The sequence below is a fragment of the Pempheris klunzingeri genome, chromosome 21 (genome assembly GCF_042242105.1).
Source record: "Pempheris klunzingeri isolate RE-2024b chromosome 21, fPemKlu1.hap1, whole genome shotgun sequence".
Taxonomy (NCBI): Eukaryota; Metazoa; Chordata; class Actinopteri; order Acropomatiformes; family Pempheridae; genus Pempheris; species Pempheris klunzingeri.
Genome location: NC_092032.1, coordinates 17,057,459 through 17,071,682, shown reverse-complemented (window position 1 = coordinate 17,071,682; position 14,224 = coordinate 17,057,459). Strand labels below are relative to the sequence as shown.

Here is a 14,224-nt window from a genome sequence, read left to right as displayed (position 1 = left end):
ACACAGACCTCACCACTTTTTGCCTTTTACAACATTATATCACATGATGGAACAATAGCAAAATACAACAAACTCACTGTGAACGATGAGTAACTTCATTGATGTAGATTTTACAAATTCCATTTCCTCCACCTTTATAAGTACTGAGCAGTTATTACAGGATTAGAATATAAAAAAATATATTTCAGAAACATCTTGATGTTTCCACATCTGTAACACAGCAGAGTGAACTCAGGGATACGAGGAACAACATGACGATGGTCTAAGTCCCTTGTTAAGTTATGAAAATACAAGGTTTTTAATCTAAACAATTGCATTTTACCAAGTTTCATTCAAGGTGACGTTTAAATCAAATGATGAAAAATGGATCAGTTATTTCATTTGATTCAACAGAATTTATTTTTCAGCATCTTTGAAAGGCTAAAAATTTAAGGCAGCAACTTTGGGATGTGATGAGTCGAGTATGTTTGCTATGATGATAAAAAACAATAATAAAACTTTTTATACAGCACTTTTCTTAACCCTGCTGTGTCTGGGTAGTGGAAGCCTCCATGAATCCCTAGTTATCCTTGCAGCCCGTCTGATCCGTGGCCTTCATCCTGAACAGGTCGATTCCTTCCCTGATCATCAGCTCTTTGGCGTAGCGCACCGTCTCTGGGGGCAGGAAGCGCGACCGGCCGAGGATCCAGGCGTAGTCCACGTGGAAAATGCGCAGGATGTCCGTGCAAGAGTACACGACGGACAGGCTGGTGTAGTCGGTGGTCAGGATCCAGTAGGGGCTGTAGGGAGTGACTGGGAGCAAAAGCCACAGAGACAATGACCATAGTGACAAGGTGAAGTTTAGAAACGGATTTACAAGAGAAATCAGAGCTGGATTAGCTGATCTGAAACATCACACTGCACTGGCTGAACTTGATCTTGATCCAGGTGATTTTAGGACTCAAACGTCAGCCTCATGGAAAAGTGAGGGGATCACCAGGGTCACGAGGATTCATCCACTGCCAATTTCATGGCAATCCTCCAAACCTGTTGAGATATTTCAGTCTGGACCAAAGCAGACTAACAACCAACCAAGAGCCCAGGTCTCCCTTGAAAAACAATAATTCATTTTAAGGGACTTCCTGGTTAAATAAATAACCAGTGTGGCTAAAAATAAAAAACTCCTCTTCACCTGAGAGGTCACACTGGAAACCAGGACTCATACAGTTTTATAGCAGTAAAATTCAAGCACTTTCAAGGTACCTCAACCCAAAATGATCAGACTCTCAAAGCCTTTATCATCACATAAATATAGATAGATAGATAGATATAGATACAGAATACCTTTTATACTCACAGTAATTTATTTATTTTACCAGCTGTTCATATTAACTTTGGCTGCACACAAATATGACCACCTGATTGTTTTCTTTCAAAGATCCTCAGGCTTACATGAGTAACCGTGCAGGTGAAACACCAGACTGTGTTCAGTAAACATGAATTGAAGCACAGTCCAAACCTGGAAAAACAAAACGGTTAAATTCTCCAAACGACCTCCAAGACTTGGTGCGAACCCTGTGAACCCCGGCACCTTAGCAGCTGCACCAGTGATGTAACGCTCAAGCTGGCTGAAAAACAACATAAATATCTACTGACAACTAGGTGGACCAGAATAAATGATCACATGATTCACAGACAGATGGACAGACGGACTCTTTGTCGTTGATGTTACAAATGAACTGAGGCATCGTGAGTCAGCCGATATACCATCATGGTATGTGATGAGTGGAAAGTCTGCTATGTGCGGCGCAGAACAGCAACTGTTTGTTCGATTTTCTGTCTTTTTTGTTCTGTTTTATAAGGAACTTTGTCATTTTTAGCAAGATATCTCTCATATACAGGATGTATATATCTACAACACTTCATAATAACAAACTAGACAAGACTACAAAAGAGGATAAGGACGCAGAAGTGAACTTACAGTACGAGAAGCTGACTCCGAGCATGGCCGGCTCTCTCGGGTCTTGGACCACCGCTGTCCCCTCTGCTGTCCTCACCTTGTCTTTACTGAGAGAGAGAAACGGTTACATCTGGCTATGTGCACTGAGACACAGTCTAAGGGAGAACCTAAGGACTACATGCATGACTAATCTGTCATTAAATATGAATACGACTCTTCACATCAAATCCTAATTTTCAGTTTTGGTTATTCTAACAAAGAAAATGTCCATTACATCCATATCTCAGACTTTTCAGATGCTGCACAGACATGTGAGTGCTGTCAACTGTCTCATCTGAAGCAGAGAGAAAAGCCGAGGTCTGATGGCAAAGACGTGCAGAGCTGTGACTGGTGTGAAGCTCTGAGATGAAATGTTTGAAGTCAGAATCAGCAGTAAAAATCCGTCAGCACTCACTAGAACTGAGAGTTGAGCACCTGGATGGTGCCGTCCTTCCTGACGGCGTAATTGGCCTCGATGCACTTCCCCCTTTCGAAGGAGGCAGGGAGCTTCTCGATCTCATACCACCGACCTAAATACTGTGAGCAGAGGGGGGCCGTCAGCTGTGTGTGTGTGTGTGTGTGTGTGTGTGTCACCGTGTGTGTGTGTGTGAATGTTTTCATGAGTTCACCTTCTGGAGGTCGAAGCTGGGCTGCACCTTTGGGACGGGACAGGGACCCCAGTGGTAGGTCTGAGCTGACACCACAGGGAGCAGCAGGAGGAGGAGGCAGACGGCAGACATCTTCAGAAGAGGAAGAAAATTAAAGGGCAATTCCAATCAAAGACAGACAGACAAAAACATAAAGCTACGTCCAAGCGTTTCTTTGTCTGCCAGTATGAAGTGTTGTACACGTCACATGATACAGGGGAAGCCGCTGCATACAATGTTAGACAATTAAAAAAAACTCTTTTGTTAAGTAACTCATAGAAAACCAGCTGTGTTTTGTTTTGTCAGAGTGACAATTTGTTTTTAGGTCTTTAGGAACTCTGTTATAAATCACAGGAAAATGGAGAAACCTGATCTGCAGAAGACTGCAGTCGTTTACTCCTTCAGATATAAAGTTTTCATTCCTCTCTGCAAACACTAAAACGCACCGACTGCAAACTTCCACATTATGAACCATTTACACAATAACCCTGCTGTCTGTGTTCAGGGTCGTGCAGCCAGATCCACTGCTACAGGACCCTTGTTGTCTGTAAAGTGTTCTCACACACACACACACACACACACACACACACACACACACTCGTCACAGTTCGCCTGCTCATCCTCATCGTGTTTTGTTTTAAAAATCTTTTCTTCTTAGTATGGCATAGTAAACACAGACATTTCATCATATTATTATAAAACTGTTTCTTTTTTGGGAAAATGTTCAGTAAAATACAAAACTTCACTACGCAGCAGCAGCAGTGGTGGAAAGTAGAAGTACACTACAAATACTTCAGCACTGTACTTAAGTACATTTCAGACGGGAATATTGTAGTTTGTACATTTGTTAACTTTCCAGATTTAACAAATACAAAATAAGTTGTGATCCTGTGATATGAACGAGGCTTTATTGATCTTTATTGATGGGTAATTAAAAAGTTACCCATATAAACTAATATAAACTTAAATCAGCTCCACCTTCAGCAGCCATCAGTAATTAAAAATACAATAACATGTTGTAGATTATTGTGAAGCAGGTCATTCTGCATAATGAGTACTTTTACTTACAGTAAAGTACAACAAAGTAGTTTTTGCACTTTGCACAGTGAGCTTTTAATGGCGTGTGAGGAGGGTGTTGGCGCCTGCATACCTGACAGTGTTTACATTTTATCTTACATTTGTCCCCCACAGAGATGTTCTGTAAAATAAGTCTGGTGGAAAAAAAAAAAAAAAATCTTTTCTTTTTGTGTCTTGACACAAACACATGCTGCCACACCTGTTCTTCTGGTTTTATGTAAGAGCTCCACACAGGCTGCTTCTCTACAGCAGGACAGAGGCTGCTACTGTGCAGCAACAGCAACAACCATAATAATAATAATAATTATTATTATTAGTAGTAGTAGTAGTATAATAAGAATAATAATAGTTATTATTGGAATAGTAGTTACAGAGGAGGGTTTAGTGGTGAAATATTCCAGTAAAATACAACTTCAGGACCACAGAGGATAAAACAAAGTGAATTTTAAATAAAAGTCACTTAATTTAAACACTTGTATCCTGTGAAAGCTGCATCTTATTCTAATAATGTGTTGGACATGAAGCCGCTCTTACCTCAGCTGAGGGAACCTGCTGCTGCTGCTGCTAGTGATGGTGGTGGTGGTGATGATGATGGTGATGATGATGATGGTGGTGGTGGAAAGTGTCTCGAGCTCTGCGGACAAACAGACTGGGTGTGTTCACCTCCGCGTGACGTCACTCCGTCAGCACGAGGCAGCTCGTTAGCTGAATTGTCATCACGCGCACATTCCCACGCTGGGAGGTGAAGGCGAAGTGATGAAGATTAAAATAAAAACCCCGTGAAACATTTAGAAAGTAACTTTGAGCAGGAGTTTGTGTTTAACAAAGACTTTTATCCTCCCAGATCCTCCGTGTTGGATGTGTGTTGTTTCTCTGTGTTACATCAGAATTGAATATACTCTCTCCCTACTGTGCATGGACAGGATTATCTGTCTTTCTTTGAGTTGACTATGTTTTTGACAAACTTCCTGTCATCACTTTATATCTGTACCATACATTTGTGGAAAAATTCAATAAAAATATCTTTGAGAAAAAAAAAAAGAATTGAATATTACAACAAAATGTTTCAAAGTTAATCAGAAGTTTTAAGTGTTTCATATGTTTCTTAAACGTTGTACAGGTCAGTGTGGCCTGACAGACTCCTCTAATCTCCTCTATTGTTTTAAGAAGCAGATGTACTATCTTGATTGTAAGAAACACAAAGTTCTTGTTCTCTAAACATGTTCCTGCGCAGACAACACTGACGGCTGGTGGAGGCTGACGTACAGACCTTAGTGTCCAATCAGACAATGGTCTGAAAATGGGGCTACAAACATCTAATTTTTAAAGCAATAAAGCAAATTCCCTGAAATGCGGATTCTGATTCTGATTTGCTTGTTTTAATCTACTATTTTCTACGTAAAGCACTTTTGTAACGCTGTTTAAAAATGATAATATTATTATTCTGGAAATAGATTGCCGTGGTGTATTTCATGATGTTACCACCAGGTGGAGCCAAAGTTAGAACAAAGTCTATATAATCTCTGTTATTATAATTTTAGATTATTTGTTGCTGAAACAATTTTTCTCTAAAACACTATTAGCTTTATTTTACATGTTAGATAAGTTAGGAAAGTTATTCTATGAAGCAGTGATTTTCAATGACCCTTTAACATCATCAGTCAGACATGTACATGTTTGATTAGATGGGTTTGTTTCATTTCTCAGGGATGTATTGAAAATGTCTATTTATTTATTTCATGCTTTCCTTGTCAAACTTGTAAGTGGATAAAGAAATCCAGTTCTCAAGAAAATGTATGTAAAAGTATTAAAACTTGAACTTAAAGCTCCTCTCGAGACATTAGGTTGTCAAATTATAGTCAAGTGGACTATTTCTAACACTTCAAGGTGACATACGCACCTGTCAGCCTCACATTTACTCCATTTATCATTTTATCTGCACGTTTTCTTTCCTGTTATTGTAGGTAACTGAGCTACTTTCCCTAAATAACTTTCAGAAATAGAAACAATAATCATGAATACTCGTGTATTCAGACACGGATTAAGAATAAAATCCTTTATTCTTTCCAAATCTGGGACATGAAACAATGAGACCAAGCAGACAGGAGGATCTAATAAAGATTATTTATTTCCAGTGTTTGTTGAGGGAGGGCGTTGCGCCCATGTTGTTGCTGTACACAGGCGAGATGTTCACTGTTCAGAAAACATTGTCTCATGCAGGTTTAAAGTTTAAAGTCATTTCTTCTCTCCCAGGTTTTAAGTGCCCATTAAAAATATCACCAAACGTAGACACTGACGTAGATTTGAACGCTCTGATGTCGCTGTGAGTTCAACTGAAAACAGGAAAGACCCCGAAACAGAAGAAAAATCTCTGGAATGCCTGTGAGATTATTTTCTCCTAAAAATGCTTTCAAATGTATTATTCTCGTCTAGACAACTGTTGGTAAAAACAGTTTGAAAAAAAGAAAAAAAGAAGAGGCACTTTTTCTTTTTGAGATAAAAACAATGCACACATGTAAAAACTTACTTTTTGGACTATAACTGGACAAAGTTTGGAAATAAAAACTACTGTACCAAGCATTACATACTATAGTATCAGCATTTCATTACTGTTTTTCAGTCTTTATTTGATAAAACTATAATAATCCTCCAGTCCCTCAAGCTAATATCTGGCTGTTGTGAGTGTACTGTGAAAAAACAAACTTCCCACAGCACCCAGCTCAGAAAGCAGCCCTCAGTTACATCCACATACTTCAAGTACAAGCAAAAAAAAACAAAAACACATACATATTGTTTTGAAAATGACAATATTGTCACAAGCAACTAGTGTTAGTCCAAAGAGAGTAATACATTCTTCATACCACTTATAATAGGAAGAACTCAACCATGATTCCTTTAAAAAGGCCTCCTCCTGCACTCTTCTGCAATAGTCCCAGTGACCCCTTTAGTGCTGTAACAATCCACAGAGTCCATTTCTGTCCCATTATCGCCGCACATCCTCAGCCAAGTCTCGTTCTCTCATTAGCGGGGTTCAGTCTTGCAGGAGGAAGTCCAGGTTTGCTCCATGTCTGTTCCAGTATGGCCAACAAGTCAGTGGAATTACACACATAAACATCTCTTCAGCATTATTCCAGTAACAATCACGAGAGCCTATACACAGTATGTACAGTAGATACATAAAGTATACTTTGTAGAAAAAATATTGTGCAGTAACCTTAGCTAAAATACCCACATTCGTACATTTACGCACTCATTCTCGCTTCTCTTTTTTCTTTAAATCCTCACAGACACGTTAGACAGGACCACTCTTGCTGTTTCACAGATACTGGTAGAACCGTGAGCGGACAACTTGTGCTCCAGACAGTTTGTGTGGGTGAGCGTCTGCTCCGAGGCCGGCTTTGTTTTTGCTCTGCAGCCCGCTGCCGTTAACCTGCTCTCCTGCTAGCGGCTGTGCGCCTGGTGACGCAGGAGGAGGAAGAGGAGGAGGAGGTCTATCAGAGGCGACGTCTGGATGATCGTCCTCGGGGACGGCTTTGGGAGCGACCTCGACGCTCGAGTCAGATCCTCTGCACCGCTCTCTGGCGATCCAGTCCCGGATGGAGAAGTCCTGAGAGGAGCATCTGGGCTTGAGGCGGTCCAGAGCTGACAGTTCGGCCGCCTGGTCCACCCCCCCCTGCTCCCTCCAGTCGTTGATGACCGCCAGCTCTGCAAAGTCTCTCTGCCCGCCCATGGTGTGCCTCCGGCGGATGTTCTTCTTCTTCCCGTGAGCGTCTGGAGTGCGGTTCTTCTGCGTGAACATGTCGTCAGCAGACGTGCGTAACCTGAATTTGAGCCGCTCTGTGATCTTAAGGTGCCAGGCTGGTTCGGGACGCTCCGACTCGCTGCGTGAGGACGAGCTGAGGCTGCTTGTGGACCGCCCCTTCTTCATCACCTCCAGGACTCTGGAGAGCCTGGTGGAAGACTCTGCTCTGCCCTCGTTACGCTCCGCACTCCCAGCGACACCCTCCACCGATGACTCGCTGTCTGTTTTCTGTCTCAGGGACCACCGTCTGGAGAGGGTGTCGCACTCTATCATCCTGTGTGACGGGAAAAGGCGCCTTGCCTCCATTTTTGGCGTGGTGCTCCCCTCAGCTGCCCCTCCTCCCCTTAGTTCGGTCTTTTCCAGACTCTGCTCGGGGCAGGGTGTAGACTGGCTGCTGCCTCCTCCCGGGGCAAAAACTGGGAAGTCACTCTCGCTGTCCGTCTCCATGGGTCGTCCCTCGCTAATGAGCTCACTGCGTTCGTCATCTGCCTCCTCCCCTCCCTGCAGCTCCGGGCTGAGCGCGCTGGACTCAGCCCCGGTCAAGAATGTGATGGAGGAGGTGGTGGAGTAGTCTGAGGTGATGGAGCTCACCTCTGCGCCGGCGGACGCCCCTGGACCTGCTCCCGGCCCGACACACGCTCCGGCAGGAAATTCAGGGGACATTCCCGCTGTCCACTTTTTCGGTCTTGACCGTGGCACCGACGCTCCAGAGCTCATGGTCCCGAGGTCTGAGGTGTTTTCGTCCAGCTGGGATGGAGGATCCGACAGGGAGGATTTCACCGGAGGAGCAGGTTGGTAGCCAGAAATATTAGGGGATGGGGAGGGGGCAGGTGAGGGGTGTCTGGGCTGAGGCTTCTCCTTCAGGAATAAGGAGTTTCTGTGCTCTCTCTTGGCTTTAGGCGTGAGCTCCACAGTTCTCCCGTTCTCCGTCCTCTCCTCTGCTCGTACTGGTTGCTTTGCGTTGGGTTTAGCGTTGGGGCTAGGCCGACTTTCGCTCTGTGCCTCAGTCTGGAGGCCGTGGTGGTTCGGCTTCTGGCCAGTGATTTCCTTCTTGGGGAACACAGCGTCCAGATCGTCATCAGAGCTGCTAGGCTGCGGCTTCTCCTTTGACTTCTTTCTTTTGCGGCTGGCTGCAGCAAAGATGGAGGAGACCAGGAGCTCTCGGCTGCACTGGTCCTTCCCTGAGCCCCAGGAACCCTGCAGACAGGGAAAGAAGGGGAGAAGAAGGAGAGAGCGGGAGGATAACAAAGTGAGTCTCTCTGCCCCTGAGAAACACAAGAAACGGAGCACGTCAAAGAGAACAAAACCCCTTCACCCCTGCCTGGAACCTTAAGTCTGCACTTCACCTGCTCCCGTGAGGCAACACAAACCAGAGAAGTGGACAGAGAGAGGAACATTAACGGCGTTATTAACAGGGAGCACATTACTGTTTCCATGCCGGCCGTACAGCAGAAGCAGGAGAAGCAGTAGCACAGCATGAACTGAAGCATCCCCGCACGAGCCTGAGCTCTGGTGTGAAGGAAAGCAGCCACAGAACAGCAGTGCAATGATGAAAAGCAGCTGCTTCAACTTATAACACAACCTGAATCTGAATTCTTTATTTCATGTCTCATAACAAGCAACTGCATAATCCTGAGCTATTACACTCAATGTGCCATGACAGAAATCAGACAGGATGCAGCTTTCTGGATGTGCAGGAGGATTTATCTGGTCAGTGCTGATCAATACTGCTCATGGCATCAACTTATAAGGTTGGTTCACCCAAATTACAAAGAAAAAATATTTCCTTCCTCAGCTGCAGTGGTGCTTACCCATGCTGTTAATGCTGGTTTTATTTGTTTCAACTATCTCAGAGATTTCTGCTTCCACCCAGATACTTTGGATGTGGATAAAGTATAATTTATGGTGCTCACACTGTTGAGAAGTGTCCTGTTACCCCGGATGATCCACTAAACAGGGTGTCAGCAGTTTTCTTTGGGACTATTTCTTCAGTAAGAAAGTAGTTCCAATGACAACTGCTCACAGGGACGTTCATGGGTTAAAGAGTAAAAAAAAATCTGAATCACAGCAATCTTGCAAGACTGTTGCACACCACACTGTGAGATAAGTTTTAATAAAACCGTAGCTGCAATCTGTGTTGGACTGTATAATATCAGATTTGAGGTCTGGCAAATGTGTGCGATGAATGCTTGGTGAACTGTAGCACTATGATGTAAACAGAATCTGTCATGTCTGTATCAACACGACATGAACCATCTGATGCTGCATTTTAAGATGTGAGATGTAGCAGGAATCAGTGTGTCAGAACTTTTTCTTCAATTTCTGACTGCCAGCTGCCACTATTTTAGATGATGAGCATTACCATGTTTATAGAATAGTGTTAATTAGTTAGTATGAATTATTAGTTATAAATTAGTGTTAACAATTTTGGACTATCTCAGATGAAAGTTTGGGGTTCTTTGGTAGGAGGAGATGTTGCTGCTGATTCTTAAATACTTTTTTCAAAGCTGTATGCACCACAAATTATATCCCATTGTATTGAAAAAGAGAAAAGTGGAATCTTTATATTAGCTGGACACATGTAACCAAGGCCATCAGCATGGCAAGATACCACAGGAGCTAAAGAAGAGCAATTTTGTGATTTGGGTGGAACAACTCTTTAAATGGAGGCTGTGATGAGTTTGTCTCGATGCAGGTCTTGACTGGAGGTGGACACCTTTCCTGCTCGTCACCTACCTCCTATCATGCTACACTACTAACGCTGGGCACACACACACACTCACCTTTGATTTAGCCGAGTCACTAGTTGGTGAATCTGTGGGGAAAAGAGAGAGGAGAGGGACAGGTTAGATGATTTTACAACCCAGACGGACGCATCTGTGAGGTGCGACATGGGAAAATGAGTTGGGGAGGGAAAAAAAAAGGAGAAGAGAGCCACGTTGATGAGACGGATCGCGTGGAGTGACAAGACAGAAGAGACGAGAATGACGAGAAGTGAGCACAGACATGAGCAGACAACAGGCCATGCTTCACACAGGGACAGATGAGCTCTACGTTACACTCAGGTCCACATCCACCTGGCATTTCTTCCCAACAGCGAGCATCTAAGGTCAAGTACCTGAAGAAATCTGTTTCTTAGGGATACTGAGTGCAACTTTAGCGACAAACACAACAAGTACATTTAACAGCGGTGAGGTAGATAATGTGCCATGCAACACAAAGATGGACACTGATGTTTTTATGAATAAATGTTAGTTTAGGGTCTCTAAACCTGGATATCCCTTTTAACTTCACAAAATCAAAGACCACAAATAGACTGGGGATTGTTTTAAACTTTTCAAAAGCTAGTGCTGATGCCAACAACACCTTTTACCATCAGAGCTGCAACAACTAATCTAGCAGTGGTCAACAATTGAATTATTATATAATTGATTATATAATCAACTTGTATGTAACTATTTTCTGGTTTCTTTACAGCTCTGTGACAGTAAACTGAATATTTTTGGGTTGTAGCTAAAGCAAGAAATTTGAGGACTGACTGATATTTTTCAACATTTTCTAACACTTCACAGAACAAACAAAAAATGCAGTGAAAATAATAGTTGGTTGCAGCCCTGTTTCTCGTGCCTTATTTTGAAAGTTTCCTCAAACTTTTTGTTCTGAGAACCAAAGGAGCCACAGTTCTCAGATAATCTCTAAACAGTTTTGGCTTAAAGAAATCACTACTTAAAACTGAACTACATTTTGATTCAGGAACTTTCTGATCAAATATTAAGTAACTCCAGTATCTGTCTGGACTTTCAATGCCAGCTTTCAGTACTCTGTACTACAGACGCACTTTAGTTATTACCAACAAGGTTTGATAAACAGCCCCAAAATAACACTGTGCAAGATCCTTGTTTTCCTGATTTTGACGATGGTTTTTAGCTGAACTGACAAAGTGATGGGAGGTGAGGTGAGCTGCCATGGCAACAGTGACACGGTGATGACACAGACGGCTATGGAGAAGACCAAAAAAAATAAGAGAGAGGTGACAGGGGGGTCACAGAGGGGCTAGCTATATGAAAAGAGGGGACACTACATGAGAGAATGTGTCAGCAAGGAAAACCTATAATCAGTCCTCACCTGCTCTGTAATCACATCTACTTAGATCATCCTTTGGTTCTAGCTAAATTTTGTTTTTTGTGTGACATAGCCAAGCCCCCCTATACACCCCTTACAATACAGATGATGGCACAATATGCAAGTGCACACTGACTGGTGACGTAGGAACCATACCATGCTATCTCTCCTGTTGGCAAGCTTGCGAGACAGTGAGGAGAGACAGCGGAGAGCCTTTCAGACAGTAGCACCGGCCTGTGTTAGGTATACTCTGATAGAAAACCCACAACACCGGACACTGTACAGTACCGTGTAGCCGCTTCGCTTCCCCTTTTCGTCACGGTTTCTTTGTTTAATGCTTTTTTTTCTCTCTTTGGCATTTCTTGCACTTAAAAGAACTGCGGGTTCCTGCAGACTAGGCAGCTACACTGGGGGCAACAATCCTCCTTCTTCCTACAGTTCCAGCTGTCCATCACGGACATTATAGAGTCCATCAGTGTCATCATGGTGTGATAGACTCCTCCCACTTGGCCTGTGTCAAGATCAGTATGTGTGAATGCTGGGAAAGCCTTTAGGACACCCGACAGAGCCTCACTAGAGACAGAGGAATCAGAGGTCGCCTTTCACTGTAAAAACATCTATTTCTGACGTGGGAAAGAACATGCCGTATTAATGCAACAGTAGGCAGGATAAGGGGGGACAGGGGGACAGCCCAGTTGTGGAGTTTCATCAAAACAAGGTATTAACTGGCAGAGGGATGATTTAAAAAGGAAAAGAACATCTAAGAAAGTCAAAAGACTAGCAAATACCAAGAAAGGGGGATAAATCTTTTAAAGCAAATGAAGAAGCAAAACAATTTATAGCATCCTTTCAACTTGAGATGCAAATAAATTGTCCACTGAAACCGAGACAGGCATGTGGACTCATGGTTAGCCATAGACATTTCTATCTAGTGGCAACAGCCAACGAAGCAAAAGGGGAAGCTTGGCTTAGTAGGGCAGAAGCAGCGTTATCATCAACATTAGTTACTAGTTTACACACCACCAGTCCCTCTTTGACCACAGCAGAGAAAGGGTAGAGAAAGGTTAACCCACCAAAGAGTTGGTCTGCCAAAGGCAGCGCGTTACCTGATACTTCACCCTGCGACGTGCCTGTACGGCCGATGTTGGTGAGCAGGTGGTCGATGTTGGGTACGGGCTGAGACTCAACCGCACTCTCCTCGTGGGACACGGTCTGAGGAGCACATGTGATACAGTTAGGACCAGGTTCACATGGACGACTTCCTACTAATCCTCCATTGTGCTGCATGAAAATTGGGTTTAGATTAAACCAATCGAAGGACGTTTGCTGGAAGGTATTTTGGCTGTTTTTATGTGTACTTGTATCTGAAAATTCACTTCGCTTACACTACCCCTTTAGGGACAAAAAGGCATTTTGAATTTAATTAAATTGGAGACAAAGGCATTAGAAAATACGCTAATGGCTGTGACGCCTGTACCCACCACTGGATCACCATTTCCATCTTCAGTGAAAAACCAGTCATACTAGAGGAAAGAAAAAATTAAGTTTTTTTGTATTTTAAATGTGAAAATTTGGTTTTAATATCTCAAAATCTTTAACGCCAGTGAAAGACTGATGCTCACGTTTTGAATGAGGGTCTCCACTATCCTGTACTGGTCTGGCATGTGTGTCACCATGTGGGTCATGTTGTCCTCAGTGGTGCGCACCAGAGTGGGACCAAACACGATGGCCAGGTTCCTTGGTTCCATCTACCAAGAAACAGGTTTTTATTAGAGAATTGCAAGTGTACAATTAAAACTAAGTCTAAATGAAGACATTTCTAAGTTACATACCTTATTCTTCTCTGAGTTTTCAGCCACTGTTTTGAGATGAGCTGAGAGGAACTTGAGGGTCTCATAATGATGATCCGGTAATTCATGGAGCTGCAGGGAATTAGAGAAGAATGAGACATATTATACAAGAGGTGGCAAGAAGAGCAAGAAGGGATCAAAGATTTCCACCAAGACAAAAACTATGACACAAATAATCAGTTTTTGTTGCATTTCATAAAGACATGATGAGGTTACAGTGCATCAATGCATGTGTGAACAGGCTGTCCAAAAGAAAACGCTGAATAATAATAATAATAATAATATATAAGAAAAAAGGACAGCAACTGACCAGCCTCTTGATCACTTTGAGTCTCTCCACTGGGTCCTCTGTTCTGTTGGCCTCGATAAAATCTGCATATTTATCTGCAGGTAGAAATGAAAAAATTAGGAAACTGCTGGAGGCAAAGCACAGTTTGTGTGTTACTGGGCTGCAGTTCTCTTTTTTCACCACTAGATGGCAGGCCCAACCTTCTGGAAAAGGCAACTTACCATTGGTGAACAGCGGCTCAGGAAGTTTACGGAAGAAGGACTTGAGCAAACTGCTGATCACATTGAGGTCTCTCCATTTCTGTAACATAACGATACATCAGATGAGATTTAATTTTCACAGAAAAAGAAATAAAAATGATGATGATGGGAGTTTTTCTGGGGCCAATCCAAACAAGCATGTTGATTTATGCCTGGAGAATAGGACTTGTAGGCCACAATGCTATCACAATGCTTTAAT

The 14,224-nt window shown here is 42.9% G+C and overlaps 2 protein-coding genes across 2 annotated transcripts in view; both read right to left on the bottom strand.

Annotated features, from left to right (window-relative positions):
- Nucleotides 1–14: 14 nt before the first annotated feature.
- On the bottom strand, nucleotides 15–2,718 carry apodb (apolipoprotein Db). The gene is made up of 4 exons (XM_070852631.1): nucleotides 2,608–2,718; nucleotides 2,394–2,515; nucleotides 1,961–2,046; nucleotides 15–792 (listed from the first exon to the last, which is right to left on the bottom strand). The coding sequence occupies exons 1-4, from the start codon at nucleotides 2,716–2,718 to the stop codon at nucleotides 560–562; spliced, it is 552 nt and encodes a 183-aa protein (XP_070708732.1). The 3' UTR covers nucleotides 15–559.
- A 3,094-nt stretch (nucleotides 2,719–5,812) lies between these two features.
- arhgap21a (Rho GTPase activating protein 21a) overlaps nucleotides 5,813–14,224 on the bottom strand; it is a 40,964-nt gene continuing 32,552 nt past the window's right edge. The window contains exons 17-24 of the mRNA XM_070852630.1: nucleotides 13,987–14,065; nucleotides 13,787–13,860; nucleotides 13,459–13,548; nucleotides 13,249–13,374; nucleotides 13,108–13,149; nucleotides 12,733–12,838; nucleotides 10,288–10,319; nucleotides 5,813–8,701 (exon numbers count right to left, since the gene is read on the bottom strand). Of these exons, the coding sequence (XP_070708731.1) occupies nucleotides 7,019–8,701; nucleotides 10,288–10,319; nucleotides 12,733–12,838; nucleotides 13,108–13,149; nucleotides 13,249–13,374; nucleotides 13,459–13,548; nucleotides 13,787–13,860; nucleotides 13,987–14,065 (2,232 nt within the window). The 3' untranslated portion in view covers nucleotides 5,813–7,018. The remainder of the gene's footprint in view (nucleotides 8,702–10,287; nucleotides 10,320–12,732; nucleotides 12,839–13,107; nucleotides 13,150–13,248; nucleotides 13,375–13,458; nucleotides 13,549–13,786; nucleotides 13,861–13,986; nucleotides 14,066–14,224) is intronic.

Bases quoted from the DNA above. Each gene is read 5' to 3' on its own strand.
- apodb (XM_070852631.1), bottom strand. From the start codon at position 2,718: ATGTCTGCCGTCTGCCTCCTCCTCCTGCTGCTCCCTGTGGTGTCAGCT. The intron at 2,516-2,607 runs GTGAACTCATGA...CTCTGCTCACAG, and splicing joins CCAGCTTCGACCTCCAGAAG to TATTTAGGTCGGTGGTATGA. The intron at 2,047-2,393 runs GTGAGTGCTGAC...TCTCTCTCTCAG, and splicing joins GTGCTCAACTCTCAGTTCTA to TAAAGACAAGGTGAGGACAG.